The sequence below is a fragment of the Lynx canadensis genome, chromosome B4 (genome assembly GCF_007474595.2).
Source record: "Lynx canadensis isolate LIC74 chromosome B4, mLynCan4.pri.v2, whole genome shotgun sequence".
NCBI lineage: Eukaryota > Metazoa > Chordata > Mammalia > Carnivora > Felidae > Lynx > Lynx canadensis.
Genome location: NC_044309.1, coordinates 24,798,388 through 24,814,215, shown reverse-complemented (window position 1 = coordinate 24,814,215; position 15,828 = coordinate 24,798,388). Strand labels below are relative to the sequence as shown.

Below are 15,828 nucleotides of genomic sequence, written 5' to 3'. Positions count from 1 at the left end.
TTTGATTGCCAATACTCCAGTGTGTGTGTGTGTGTGTGTGTGTGTGTGTGTCTATACACACACACACACACACACACACACACATGTAACACATCTTCTTCATCTTCTTTATCCATTCATCCGTAAATGAACATTTGAGCTCTTTCCATAGTTTGGCTATTGTCAACAGCACAGCTATAAACATTAGGGTGTGTGTGCCCCTTTGAAACAGCACACCTGTATCTCTTGGTTAAATACCTAGTAGTGCAATTTCTGGGTCGTAGAGTAGTTCTATTTTTAATTTTTTGAGGAACCTCCATACTGTTTTCCAGAGTGGCTGCAACAGTTTGTATTCCCACCAGCAGGGCAAAAGAGATCCTTTTTCTCCACACCCTTGCCAACAATCTGTTGTTGCCTGAGTTGTTAATGTTAGCCATTCTGACAGGTGTAAGGTGGTATCTCATTGTGGTTTTGATTTGTATTTCCCTGATGATGAGTGATGTTGAGCATTTTCTTATGTGTCTGTTCTCCATCTGTTAAGCATCCAACTCTTGATTTAGCTCAGGTCATGATCTCATAGTTCGTGAGATCGAGCCCTGCATCAGGCTTTGCACTGACAGCATGGAGCCTGCTTGCAATTCTCTCTCTGCCCCTTCCCTGCTCACATGCCCACGCTTGCTCTCTCAAAAATTAACTTAAAAAAAAAGTGCTCTTGGGGCGCCTGGGTGGCGCAGTCGGTTCAGCGTCCGACTTCAGCCAGGTCACGATCTCGCGGTCCGTGAGTTTGAGCCCCGCGTCAGACTCTGGGCTGATGGCTCGGAGCCTGGAGCCTGTTTCCGATTCTGTGTCTCCCTCTCTCTCTGCCCCTCCCCCGTTCATGCTCTGTCTCTCTCTGTCCCAAAAATAAATAAATAAAAAAAAAACCAAAAAACAAAACGTTGAAAAAAAAGTGCTCTTTAAACTACTAAAAGCTATACAACATAAAGGATATTATTACAATGAAAACAAAAGGACTACAATACTCAAAAGCTACTTTTCAAAAGTCATCTTTTAAAAAAAACGGGAAGCCAAAAAGTCTATTTACAATACAAAGACTTCAAAAGGGAAGTGGAGATTCTTAACTTAAAATTATTTCCCTTACTTATTGGCTGTCAGGTCCCTGGAATGTAAAGAGAAATAAGATGCATATAAACATAGCAATTATCATGCAACATAGTAACTGCTTTACAGAGATTTTTAAAACAAAAAGTAGTAAGAGAACAGAGTAACCAATTTCCTAAGTCAGATAAGCCTCACTGAGGTTAACACCTAATTTGCAAAATGATGGTGAGTCTTGGGGTAAAGGGCAAACAAACTACCATAAAAGGGCCTGGATGTGTGAGGTGTAGTCCAAAGATCAGTGATGGAAGAATGAATTAGAAAGATGGGCTATGGGGCACCTGGCTGGCTCAGCTGGTGGAGCATGTAACTGTTGATCTCAGGGTTGTACTTAAAATCTTTTTAAGAAAAAAAAAAAGAAAACAGAAAAAGAGAAAGAGAAAGAAAGAGAGGAAGGAAGGAAGGAAGACAGGCAGGTTATGGTCAAGTTGTAAAGAGCCTTGTCTGAATTTAATTCTATAGCTAATATGATTAGTTTTGTTTTATACCAAGCAAATAGAAGATAAAGATAATAAACTGGGTAAGAAAAGGCTGATGGAGAAAAGAATTGAAGAAAGGCTGATGGAACAAGAGAAAAATGGTATGTGCCTGAACCAAGCTCTAACTAAAGATGGAAATAACAATCATAAGTAATAGATACTTGGAGAAACCAATGAAGTATAATGATTGAGAGGGAGAAGGGTTCTGGATGGATGTGCTAGTTATCATTTTACTGTCTCCGAACTCCTCTTCATCCTTTTTCGGCTGCATGAACAATGATCTGGGCTCTTTAAATATTTTTTCTTTGTCATCTGGGACAATGTGAAGCTTTGTCAGTAGAGACCACTGGAGACACTGTAGGAGTGTTTTTTGTCCCTGGTTCCGGTGTGCTCATTCAGCAGGCTCCTGTCTGTAACACCCATTGTTTCTCTAGCATCTGGTGGCCACTTATATAGCTTCTCCAAAACTTGGCTCCTACAGTAATCAGTGGCCAGCAGTACAGTACCTTGCAGCTTTTTCAGTAAGAGACATCCCCATGAACAGCTTTCCCTGCCTAGATGGCAACTTCCATCAAGTGCAGCTAGCATGACACCAGTGACTTCTCTGCCATTCAGTGAGCCAAGGCCATGCCCTCTTCCAACAAGGTCAGGACAGCAGCCTGTGGGTGGAGAACTCTTCCCATGATGCTCTATCTCAGTCCTAGGAGTATTAGCCACACCTTAAATCTGCTTGTCCTGTATATTTTAGAGTTTACTTATTATTAGCCAACCCCTAGTTACTCCCATCCCATATAAAAATAGGGTTTTAAAAATATTAAACTACAAAATTACACTAATTTTTCACATTAAACTTTTACTGCTCAATTGACTACGTGGTTTCTCTTTCCTGGTTGGAATCCCTGACAAAAAGGCGCTAAATCCACTGTAATCTCAAATATACTAGAATTTGAGAGTAGCTGAGTTCTGGACATCTTAATTTTGAGATCCCTGAAATTCTCCGGGGGGGGGGGGGGGGGGGGGGTTATTTTAACAAAGCACTAAATAAATTACTTCAAAGATTTAAAGAGAATTTGGGGTTGGAGATATATTTGGGAGTCATCAGCATATATGTAAGTATATAGATCTAGATGTTAGGTGAAGATATGAAAATGGGTAACATAACTTAGAAGAACGTGCATAACAAAAATTAGATCAAGGATAAATGCACGCCAAATATTTAAGGGGCTGGCAAAAAAAGACAAGTCAGCAAAACAGAAAGAGAAAACAGCATCATCAATGCAACATCACTCAATTCAAGGGAGTATTTCGAATCTCTGAGGGAAGGAGAATCCCAAGCAGCCTCTGCGTGACTCAGTCTCATGAATCCTGAGATCATGACCTGAGTGGAAATCAATAGTCGGGAGACTTAACTGACTGAGCCACCCAGGCGCCCCAGGAGTATTTTGAAAGCAGTAAATGTTCAGTAAGATCAAATGCTCAGGAAAAGTTGAATAAGATACAGATTTTTTTTAGAAGCCTACATTTAGCACAAAGGAAATCAACTGACTTTAGCAAAGTCTGTAAAATGGTACAAGTAGTAGCCAAACTATGATGAGATATAGTGTGAATAGAAGTTTAGCAAGTAGTTACATGTTCAGACTGCTATTTCAAGAAGTCTGAAAGCAAAGGGAAAATAAGTCAGTATCTTGAAGGAAGTTGAAAGGAAGGTTCTAATACCTGCATTGTAGAGTGTATATTTGGATGAGCAAGACTTGATGAAAGCAAAGCCAACTGCACAGCAAAGGTAGAGATGAAATTAGAGATGGTAGGATGCTTAAGGAGAAAGAAAACGGGTTCTGTACAGTAATAAAGTTCACTAAAGATGAACAATAGGATTAATGAGGGCATATCAGAGATTAACAAGCCAATTCTATATCTGAGACCATTACTCATAACCTCAACATTGGCTTCCAGAATTTAGCTACTTTTTAAGCCCCTGACCTAGCAATTTCACTTAATGAAATAGTCAAAGATTTAGCAACACAAACAGTAAAAGTTGTAATGTTTATAGCAACAAAAAATTGGGAACAATATCCAATAATGGGATATCATACAATGAACGTTCTGAAGTCATTTAAAAATACAAAAAATGTATGGCATAACAAGTTCATAATGACTATTAAATTAACAAAGCAGTATCTAAATCAGCATATGCAGTATGATCCAATTATAAAATAAAAAAGTACAAAAGAGACATGAGATATAAATACAAAATGTTAACAGCATTATCTCTGGGGAACACGATCATAGGTGAATTTTATTTCTTCTACCTACACAGTATTTTCCAAAATTTCTAAAATGAACATAATATTGCTATATGCAGCAATTTTGATACATGTGGTATTTTCATCAGGCAGGCTCTCTGGGACTGTAATTTAGGAGAAGGGTATCACCACAGTAGAAAAGACAATGGACTCCCTAGAAGAAGCAATAGGAATTAGGTAAATATTATAAAAGGAAAGCATAAAGATGAAGACAAATTTTTTCATCTAATTAAAATTTTATCTTAAGACTGATTCCCACCCTCCCCCCCCCCACCGCCCCTTCCAAGAGTGAACATTTTATCTGCCCTTTGCCAAAGCCTCTGATATCAGGACTAAGAACACAAGTTATTTACGGATTAAAAAGGTTTTTAGGAAATTTAACTACAGAGTATAATGTTTTCTGTGAAAAATGTATTCAGAACTACATGCACCTACCTTATTAATAAACCTTGTGAACACAAAGGTTTCTAGGCTGGGAATTCCCTGTATCCTAGGAAACACTGATTTTATAATTCTCTGAACACTGAAAAGTAGTTTCATAGCTTATACATTTCACTTTCAGGTCCCTGTATTCTAACCGTTCAATTACACTGAAATCTCCTGTAAGGCAGCAGATGGTAACTTCTTACTATTCTACCTTCGTTGAGACTTGGGAGGCAATTACGGTCAGTTAATTGTGGATTCACTACTACTGCTGGAGCAACACAAAATATCTAAATGGTATCACACAATTAGCAATCTAGGAAGTGAATACCAAATACACTTCCACATGAATTTTTTTTTTAATGTTTTATTTTATTTTTGAAAGACAGAGAGAGAGAGAGAAAGAGAGAGAGAGAGACAGAGATTTCAAAGCAGGCTCCAGGCTCAGCTGTCAGCACAGAGTCCAATGTGGGGCCCAAACCCACGAACCGTGAGATCATGACCTGAGATGAAGTTGGACCCTTAACTGACAGAGCCACCCAGGTGCCCCATGATTTTGTTTTTTTTAAAAGTAGGCTCCATGTCCAACACGGGACTCGAACTTACAACCCTAAGATTAAGAATCACATGCTCTTCCAACTAAGCAAGGTAGGTACCCCTGCCACATGAAATTTTTAATAAATTAAATTGTAAAGAATAGGACAACATAACTTTTCCATATGTACAATAAAACCAGAATTAGACATCTTTATTCATAAAGGAGATTAAGCTGAAGACAGAAATCACCTTGTTACAAATGCCTAAACGTAGACATTTTAGGCATGTTTACAACATACTAAATCAAAAAAGCTGTTTCTCATACAATCAGGGTAAAAACTATTACCTCATTGCCAGGAGACTCATGGTCAGGAACTACATCTCGATGCTGGTTTTGTGAAGCTGATGCACTGACAGAAATAGGTGTGTTTTTTGGTGAATGGAAGGCATTGATGAGATGACTCAGAGGAACTGTAACCTAAGAGAAGATAAAAGTTGAAATTGAGTAGTGTGCTTTTTAAAATTAAACAAGAAAAATTCTCCTTATTGTCAGAATCTGGGATTTGTAAAAAGTTAAACATACACTGTAGATCAGAACAATATATTAAAAGATGTAAATACTCAGATTATTGCTGGTGGAAAGAAAACTGGTAATTCTTCCAAGACAGCATTCTGGCTATATGAATCAAAAATATTTAAAAAACAAACACAGGGGCGCCTGGGTGGCGCAGTCGGTTAAGCGTCCGACTTCAGCCAGGTCACGATCTCGTGGTCCGGGAGTTCGAGCCCCGCGTCGGGCTCTGGGCTGATGGCTCAGAGCCTGGAGCCTGTTTCTGATTCTGTGTCTCCCTCTCTCTCTGCCCCTCCCCCGTTCATGCTCTGTCTCTCTCTGTCCCAAAAATAAATAAACGTTGAAAAAAAAAAATTAAAAAAAAAAAAAAACAAACACATATAATTTCCCATCAATCTAATTTCTAATAATTTATTCTAAGGAAATAATGTGAAAAGTGCTTGTTTGTGCACAGATGACAATTTTCATCAAAATGTTTAAAAAGCAGTGGAAAGGTAGAATTGTCCAGCATTAAGGGAATGGGCTAAATAAATGACACCACCATAAAATGAAATGTTTCAGACTTAGAAAAAAGTAAACCTATAGCAGGATTTTATTCTTAACTTCCTCACTGCACCATCCTGTTCTCATCCTGTTCTAAGTCATCTATATGTGGATTTTGCAATAGCCCTCCTACTCTCCCTGAATCTGCTCTATTAAAAACAAAGTTAGATCTCATCACTCCTCTGCTCAAACCCTCCAATGGCTTCTCTTCTCACTTACAATACAAGTAGAAGTCCTAAGCACTAGGATGTAGAAAGCCTCTGTGGTTCTTTATTACCTCTCCAAATTTATCTACCAGAATGTTCTCCTTGTCTTCTCTACTCGAGACATACTGGCCTCCTTGCTGTTTCTGGAACACACCTAGCAAAGCCCTCACTTCAAGGACTTTGCATTGCTTTTATTCTGTCTACCTTGCTCTCTGACTTCCTTCAGTTCTTAACCCAAAAGTCATCTTTTCTTGAGTCTTTTCCATAGCCAACCTACTTAAAATTTCAAGAACCCTGCCCTCAAAAATATTCCTTATTCTCTTTCACTGCTCCATTTTCTCTTGTTGACACTTTTAGTATCTAACACACTTTACACACAATCTACTTACTTATCTGTATGTTATTCCTCTGTTTCTCTCCAACCAATTCTGACAATATGGTAAGAACCCACTTAATTTATTCATTCACTCAAGAAATCTTTATTTGGCATCTGTGTGCATTATTGTTGCACTGGGATACAATATGAATAAAATAGAGAAAAAATATAAAGTATGTATACTAAGTATTGTGTAAACATTTTGTTACCCAGAACTGGGTTTGCCTCTTGGTAATGTTAAGCCAAAATACACAGCCATGCCAAAGAATAGGAAAAGGAAAGGTTTTACTTGGAACAAGTAAAGGAGCACACCAGGGATCTTTCCCAAAGCAGTGTCTCCCTGAATAACAAAATCGGGGCAGTTTTATGCTGGGGTTTCATACATATTCATGACAAGGCTTGTGCAGTGGGGAATACATCATGGAACTGGGGCAGTAGTCATCTTGAGGTGACTGAGTCCAGGTCAGAGTTACAAGGGCCAGCAAGGGGTCAGCATCATCAGTTCTCTCGCTCCAGGTGGTCCAGTATCCGAGTGCTCAAAGGAGTTGAGATCCTTCAAAAATAAGTCGGGTCAGTCCTGACTTTTGAACTAACACTGGGAGTTTTGCCACTGACTTGTCGTCCCTGATATGATTAGGCTATCTCCTGGCCTGATAGTGGCTGTTCTTAAATTCTTTCACAAGATGGCCAGGAAGCCTTACGTAAAGAAAGCTTTGTCTGTCTTTTTCCAGGGACCCCTACTTCCTTCTGTTTACAATTTTACATTAAATAATTATATAAATAAAGTAAAATAGAGAAAAGTCAAAGAATAAAATAGAGGAAAAAATCGCTTGCCACTTTGAACTTACATTTTAGTTCGCAGTGGTCTTTGTTCCCATTTCTTGGCCAGGAGCTCCTAAAACCCTTGGAATTTCCTGTGTGGTATAGTGTCTTACTATTTGTAAGGTAACCCTTTGGATCACTCCTGGATTTATGCTAATGAGGTGATTTAGGCTAGGGTCTTTAAATAGCCTCAGGGCTGGGCTGGCCACTTGAAAGACCTAGTAATTAGTAGAAGGTGGGAACTCTTAGCCCCACCCCCCTAGCTTCTGGGAGGGGAGGGCTGGGGATTGATCTCTATAAAAGCTCTTGAACAGTGAGATGGAGTGCAGAGATTCACCCTGAAGAAGAGTAATCCACTCCACATCTTTTGCTTGGGACCCTTCTGGCTGTACCCTTATGTACTTAATCAACTGGCTGTTCATTTCTCTTTCATAATGGACCAGTAAATGTGAAGTATGTTTCTTAGTTCTGTGAGCTATTTTAGCAGATTATCAAACCTGAGGAGGGGGTTGTGGGAAACCCTGATTTATAGCTGGGAGATCAGAAGTATGAATGGCCTGGGACTTGTGACTGGTATCTGAAATGGGACCAGTCTTGTGGGGCTGAGCCTTTAACTTTGGGGGTCTGCACTAACACTGTGTAAGTAGTTTCAGAATTGAATTGTTGGACACCCAGCTGGTGTCATATGCCATATAGGCATATCTCATTTTATTGTGCTTTAACTTAACATACTTCACAAACACTGTATTTTTTATAAATTAAGGTTTGTGACAGCACTGCATCAAGGAAGTCTTTTGGTGCCATTTTTCCAACAGCATTTGCTCGCTTCATGTCTGTGTCACATTTTGGTAATTCTCACAATACTTCAAACTTTTTCATTATATTTGTTACGGTGATCCATGATTAGTAATCTTTGATGTTAATGCCGTAATGGTTTTGGGATATCACAAATCCTACCCATATAAGACACTGAGCTTAATCAATAACTGTTGTGTGTGTTCTGATTACTCCACCAATGGGACCTTCCCATTTCTCTCTCCTTGGGCTTCCCCATTCCCTGAGACACAACAATACTGAAATTAGGACAATTAATAACCCTATAATGGCATCTTAGTGTTCAAGTGAAAGGAAAAGTCACGTATCTTTCAAGTTCAATCAAAATCTAGACATGATTGGGGCGCCTGGGTGGCGCAGTCGGTTAAGCGTCCGACTTCAGCCAGGTCACGATCTCGCGGTCCGTGAGTTCGGGCCCCGCGTCAGGCTCTGGGCTGATGGCTCAGAGCCTGGAGCCTGTTTCCGATTCTGTGTCTCCCTCTCTCTCTGCCCCTCCCCCGTTCATGCTCTGTCTCTCGCTGTCCCAAAAATAAATAAACGTTGAAAAAAAAATTTAAAAAATTAAAAAAAAAAATCTAGACATGATTAAGCTTGGTAAGGAAAGCATGTTGAAAGCCAAGATAGCCTAAAAGATAAGCCTTTTGCATCAGTTTGCCAAGTTGTGCGAGCAAAATAAAGTTGAGTGCTATTCAAGTGAACACACAAATGATAAAAAACCCAAACAGCCCATTGCTGAAAGTTTCAGTGGTCTAGATACAAAATCAAACCAACCACAACACTCCCCCTTCAGCCAAAGCCTAATCCAGAGTAAGGCCCTAAATGTACTTATTTGTATGAAGGCTGAAACAGGTGAGGAAACTGCAGCTAGCAGAGGTTAGTTCATGAGGTTTAAGAAGCCATTTTTGTTAACACGAAAGTGCAGAGTGAAGCAGCAAACACTGAGTAAAAGCTCCAGAAAATCTAAATAAGACAGATACCTAATGAAGGTGGCTACACTAAATAGATTTTAAACGTACAGGAAACAGCCTTCTATTCTAAGATGCCATTTAGGACTTTCACAGCTGGGGGGAAGTCAACACCTGGGTTCAAAGCTTTGAAGGACAGGCTGACTCTCTTGTTAGGAACTAATGTGGCGGACTTTAAGTTGAAGCCTGTGCTTACTTACCATTCTGAAAATCCTAGGCCCTTAAGAATAGTGCTAAACTCATGCTGCCTGGGCTCTATGAATGGAAGGAAGCCTGTTTGACAGTACATCTATTTACAGTAGGGTTTACTGAATACTCTAAGTCCCCTGTTAAGAGACCTACTGTTCATAAAACATGATTCCTTTAAAAATATTACTGCTCAGGTAATGTACTTGGTGACCTAAGAGCTCTGCTGGAAGTATACCATTTAGATTAATGCTGCTTTCATGTCTGCTAATACAACATCCATTCTGTGGCCCATGGGTCAGGAACAATTTGGGACTTTCAAGTCTTATTATTTAAGAAATGCATTTTGTGAAGACTATATAGCTTATAGATCACGACTCCTCTTACAGACCTGGGCAAAGTAAACTGAAAACCTTCACCATTTTAGATGCCACTCAGAACATTTTCATAGGAAGAGGTCAAAATATCAACATTAACCGGAGTTTGGAAGAAACTGATTCCAAGCTTCATGGCTGACTTTGAGGGGTTTAAGACTTCACCGGAGGAAGTGTAGATGTGGTGGAAATAACAAGAGAACTAGAAGTGGACCCTGAAGATGGCAGTGAAGGGCTGCAATCTCACGATCAAACTGACATAAATGAGCTGCTTCTTATGCATGACCAAAGAAAGTGGTTTCTTGAGATGGAAATCTTCACCTGGTGAAGATGCTATGAAGATACACTCAGCTGATAAAGCAGCAGCAGGGTTTGAGAGGATTCAGTCCAATATTGAAAGACGTTCTAAGTGGGTCAAATGCTATCAAATAGTATCATGTTACAGAAAAATCATTCATGAAAGAGTCCATCGATATAGCAAACATTACTTGTGTCTCATTTTAAGATTTGCCACAGCCATCTCCACCTTCAGCAGCCACTACTGTGATTAGTCAGCAGCAATCAACAGTGAAGCAAGACCCTCCAGCCAGCAAAAAGATTATGACTCATCGAAAGCACAGACGATGGTTAGCATTTTTTAACAATAAAGTATTTTTAATTAAGGTATTACACTGCTTTTAGACATAATACTATTATTGCACAACTAATAGGTTATAGTGTAAACATAACTTTTATGAAATCTTGCCATTTGCAACTACATGGATGGAACTGGAAGGTATTATGCTAAGTGAAATTAGTCTGAGAAAGACAAATATCATATGACTTCACTCACATGAGGATTTCAAGAGACAAAACAGATGAACATAAGGGAAGGGAGACAAAAATAATATAAAAACAGGGAGGAGGACAAAACATAAGAAACTCATAAATATGGAGAACAAACAGAGGGTTATTGGAGGGAGTGTGTGTGGGGGGGGGATGGGCTAAATGGGTAAGGGGCACTAAAGAATCTATTCCTGAAATCACTGTTGCACTATATGCTAACTAATTTGGATGTAAATTTTAAAAAATTTAAATTAAAAAAAAAATAACTTTTACATGCACTGGGAAACCCAAAAATTCATTTGACTTGTGTTATTGTGGTACTCCCTTTACTGTGATAGTATTGAACCAAACCCTCAGTATCTTCAATCTCATTTAATCCTTTAACAGATGTAAACACTATTATTATACGTCCTATTTAACTGATAAAGACATCCAGAATTTAAATAGGTTCAGTGGCATGTTCAAGTCACTCAGCAAGTATATGAGCAAATACTCTAACCAAGATAATTTGACTCTAGATTCTTGTTAGACTCTTTATCCCATAGTTACTGATACAGAAATGAATTAATAATATGTTAAATGAAAAAAACTGTTAAATGTAAAACTACATCTTGGGATGCCTCGGTGGCTCAGTCAGTTGAGCATCCAACTCTTGATCTTGGCTCAGGTCATGATCCCAGGGTCATGCCACTCAGCCCTGTGTCAGGCTCTGTGCTGAGCATGGAACCTGCTTAAGATTCTCTCTCTCTCTCTCTCTCTCTCTCTCTCTCTCTCTCAGCCCCTGTTTCTCGCTCACACTCTCTCTAAGGTAAAAAAAGTTAGAAAATTAAAAAACTACAACATACTTTTTAAAAAGCATGCATACACACGTATTTGTGTAGAAGTAAAAAGTACGAAAGAATGTATTCTAAAATATGTCTTTGCACAATGAGATTATGAAGGTTTTTCATTTTCTTATTTGTATTTTTCTTTTTGGCATTTTTGGCAATGAGCATGTATCCTTTTCAGGGTAGAAACAATAAGCTCTTTTAAAGCTACAGGAATCATGGGGCGCCTAGGTGGCTCAGTCGGTTAAGCATACAACTTCAGCTCAGGTCACAATCTCATGGTTCACCGGTTTGGGTTTGAGCCCCAGGTCTGAGCTGACAGCTCAGAGCCTGGAGCCTGCTTCAGAGTCTGCGTCTCCCTCTCTCTCTCTGCCCCTCCCCCACTCATGCTCTGTGCCTCTCTCAAAAATAGATAAACATTCAAAAAAAACTACAGGAATCAATTTTTTATATTTTTATTTTAGAGAAAGAAAGTGTAAGCAGAGGACAGGAGCAGAGGGGGAGGAAGGGGGAGGGAGGAAGGCGAGGGGGGGGAGAGAGAGAAAGAGAGAGAGAGAGAGAGAGAGAGAGAGAGAGAATCCCAAGCAGGCCCCACGCTCAGTGCAGAGCCAGACACAGGACTCGATCCCAAAACCCTGCTATCATGACCTGAGACGAAATTAAAAGTATGATGCTCAACGGAATGAGCCACCCAGACACCCCTGAAAGGCTTCATTCTAATTAGTTATATCTCTTATTCAAAAAAGGATTTAAATTGCTAAAAAATGGTTTGATCTCAATGAAAAAGTTTACCTTCCATATCTTTCCTGGCTTCACAGTTTATATTCAAGTGTATTCAATGATTAAGTAACCAGGAATTAGAAATATGTGTACTATCCTTCTTCAGAGCATAAAACACATATATGAGCCCAATTAAGCCTGCCTGCAGTACACAAAATGCCTTCACCATCTCTACCAACATCACGTACCACTAACTCTCCATCCAGCTGATGATAAACTCTCCTAAAATTCGGTCTTCTTGATATAAACTTCTTGAACTTCAGCTTTAAAAGGTTTAATACTGTATTCAACAGGCCAAGTCAGACTTGTTTTTCAAACAACTGGTAGGACCCCTCCAGGGCTGAAAGCTATCAGCAGAAGAGAGGAAGGGGAGGGACAAAAGCAAGCAAGGAATAGGTTTTGTTTTGTAGAACCCACACTTCAGCCAAGGAGACTAGCTGTTTCACGTGAGAGCCCCCTGCTGGGTGTGTCTCACCTGACAGCCACCCTATGTGAGCCAGTATGAGCTGGCTTTTTAAAAAAAAAAAATTTTTTTTTTTAATGTTTATTTTTGAGAGAGACAGACAGAGCACGAGCGGGGGAGGAGCAGAGCGGGAGACACAGAATCCGAAACAGACTCCAGGCTCTGAGCTGTCAGCACAGAGCCTGACACGGGGCTCGAACTTACAAACCGTGAGATCATGACTTGAGCCGAAGCCAGACGCTCAACCAACTGGGCCACCCAGGCGCCCCTCACCATTTTTTTTTTTTTTTTTTGAAAATACAACGTATGCACTAGCATGTTGACATGCTAGGAATGAGTAACTGAACTGAAGTGCTTATGCGAGCTCCCTACCCCGCCCCCTAATACACTGAATAAAACCTTCCTGTACTAACCCCACAGAGAGACAGGGCTTTGAGAGTCATCTGTTTCCTTACTTGTAACAAGTAATAAAGTTCTTTGTTTTCAACATTTTCTCGGGTTGTGTCCAATCTGATGTATCTCAAGTGGTGAACCCCTTGAGTTTGATCACACAGCTCGGCAAATAACATTTTCACCCATCCAGCTGACCAAAACAGAAACACTTCTTTCCATCATCCCTCATTAAATTCTAATCTTTGTTCAAAACAAACAAACTCCTCCTCTTCTTTCCATAACCACTGCCACCACATTAGTGGTGCATTATCCCTCTCCTGGGTTACTGCAATAGCATCCTTAACTGAAAACACTTCTGATCAGGTTATCCTATGTTTACACTTCAAATGAAATCCAAAGTCCCTTATAATTTCCTGTATGATCTGCCTCAAGGCTTCACCCTAACCTTAATTCTGTTATTATGCCCTTTAATCACTACATTGTAGCCACACTGACATTATTTTTGTTCCTCCAATCAGCTAAACTCTTCCCAATCTCAGGACCTCCAGATATCCTTGCATATACCTGGGATACTGGTTCACTTCTATTAACTCTTCATTTGACTAACTCCTATTCAACTTTTCTTCATATCACTATAAAGATTCCACATTTGCTTTGTCCACCTGGCCCATTACTGATGTCCAATAAATAACTAATCATTTTCGATTATCCAGCCAGTACTAGCAAAACAAAAACAAAAAACAAAAAACCAAGAGTGGGGGTTACAAAAGGAACGTAATTATATGCTGAAACTAAAGAGTGTTAAAAAATTATTTTTAAATCTGAATGTGTTCAAAAACTATTAGCAAAACTGAGAAGTCACCCCACCCCCGCCCCAGCAAGAAACTATCAGAATGTTGCCATCAAAAAAGATTTTTAAATGAAACAAGGACAAGACACTGTCACAAGTGGTTACTCCCAAAAGACAATTAAAAACCCTAGGAATGACTCTTTTCTGCCCTTTTGCTTGATGAAAAAAATGGGAGAATATGAATAAAAATAGTAACTGCAAGCAGTCAATAGCTTTAAAATATGTGTTTATTAGTCATTTCTGGCCAAAAAAGAAAGAAAGCACTCGTAGTATTCAAATAATTATAACATGTTTGGGTTAAATTCCATTTAAAAAGGAAAGAAAGAGTTGGGTATCAGGGTTGTGAACAGTAAAATCACTGGAGAGGTGATCAGATGGAAAGAAACATTATTTGCTTTCATCATATCTAAGGCAAAGGCGTTTCCCCCAGCCTCACTCTGCTCCCCCCACCCCAGAATGTCCGGGACTGAACAATGCCTAATGGATTCTCTAGTAAAAATTCCACGCTATCAACTCGATAAACCAAAGTCCTCATCATCTCATGCCTCTGCTTCAACGTCAGCCTTTTACTCTCAGCGTGATCGCTGATCCCTTCTCAAGACTAGGACTTGCTTTGCGCTGATCGCCCCCCTCCTACGATCCCAAACGCGAAATCGCTTCCTCGAAACGCAAACGGCAAAGAGCCGCGGGCAGGAGAGAAAAAAAGGACCGGATGCCAGACTCACCTGGGGCTGCACCGTACTCGAGAGGGAAAACATCTCCTCTGGGCCCTCAGCGACCTCACCCGCCTGCCGAAAGTGCCCCTCTGTCCACGGCTCGGCGGGGAGGCGCTGAGCCCTTTCTTCCCTTTCTTTTTCCTTCTCCCCTAGCCCTCAATCCTCCTAGAAACAGAAAATGGCCTCCCCTTGTTACAGCTGCTGCAACGACATACAACCTGCCCCGGAAGGCAAGCCTCCAACGCAACACTACTTCCGGGACAGGTGGGCTGCATCACCCGCGGGTGAACGCCAGCGCTAGAGCTCCACCTTTCTGGGTCTGACGTTTGTATCTACCACGGTAGCTGAGCAACCCTGGCCCCCAGGCTTGATGTTCACGGGAATAATACAGGTGCTGGATCCCCAAGCTCTCTGGCGCCGATACACACACACACACACACACACACATATACATATGTACATATATATACATATATATACATATATATACATATATATACATATATATATATCTCCCCCTTAAGAGGGGATGGCATTGACCCTGTTAAATCTTTTTGCATCTTCCTTACGAAATCTTCCAACATAGTCTCCTTTTCCGACTGGGACTTGAGTTATGATAAACTCTTTCGCTACAGTTGAGTGCTTTTTATCTTCCCCACAATAAATCGAAAATTGTTCCTATTGGTCCTCATCTGCTTCAGTCAGGCAAGTTACATCCTGTTAACATTGTCAGATGACAGGGCCAGCCACCTGCTTCCTGCTCATCCAGTTTCTCCACATTGTATGATTTCGGGGAGCCAAACCAAACTGGCTTACATTTCGCCCAGGGGTGCGAGGTCGCGAGGGGTAAAAAACAAACAAAACCAAGCAAAAGCGGGGTGAGGGCGGGTCCCATCAACCTCGTTTGGAGGTCAGGAGAAACCTAGTCAATCCCGAGATTTCTTGTAAGCAAAAGTCAGTGCCTCCCCAGTTATTACTAAATGAGGTAATTGGGCCGCGGTCACCGCCCTCGAAGAGTGTGTGGTTGGCTGGAGAATTTCCCAGCGTCCCAGCCCTCAGCTCCATTGGGTACTTCCGCGCTCACGAGCAAGAGGTGACAGGGGCGGGGCTGCGCTGGGCTCGGCGCGAGCACGGCAACGCGGTGACGTCACTGCCTACGCATTGCGTGGGCGGGGCCTTACTTTGAACCTAGTTGGCGGGAGTTGTGGCTTGGGAAGG

At 40.6% G+C, this 15,828-nt stretch overlaps 1 protein-coding gene across 2 annotated transcripts in view; it reads right to left on the bottom strand.

The window, feature by feature from the left end:
• The window catches only part of YME1L1 (YME1 like 1 ATPase), a 53,164-nt gene extending 38,316 nt beyond the window's left edge, over window positions 1–14,848 (bottom strand). Inside the window, exons 1-2 of one of the 2 annotated variants that reach the window (XM_030321151.2) lie at window positions 14,620–14,848; window positions 5,226–5,357 (exon numbers count right to left, since the gene is read on the bottom strand). In XM_030321151.2, coding sequence (XP_030177011.1) covers window positions 5,226–5,357; window positions 14,620–14,652 — 165 coding nt within the window. In that variant the 5' untranslated portion in view covers window positions 14,653–14,848. The remainder of the gene's footprint in view (window positions 1–5,225; window positions 5,358–14,619) is intronic. The other variant, XM_030321152.2, reaches the window with a different exon arrangement.
• Between the last annotated feature and the right edge of the window lie 980 nt (window positions 14,849–15,828).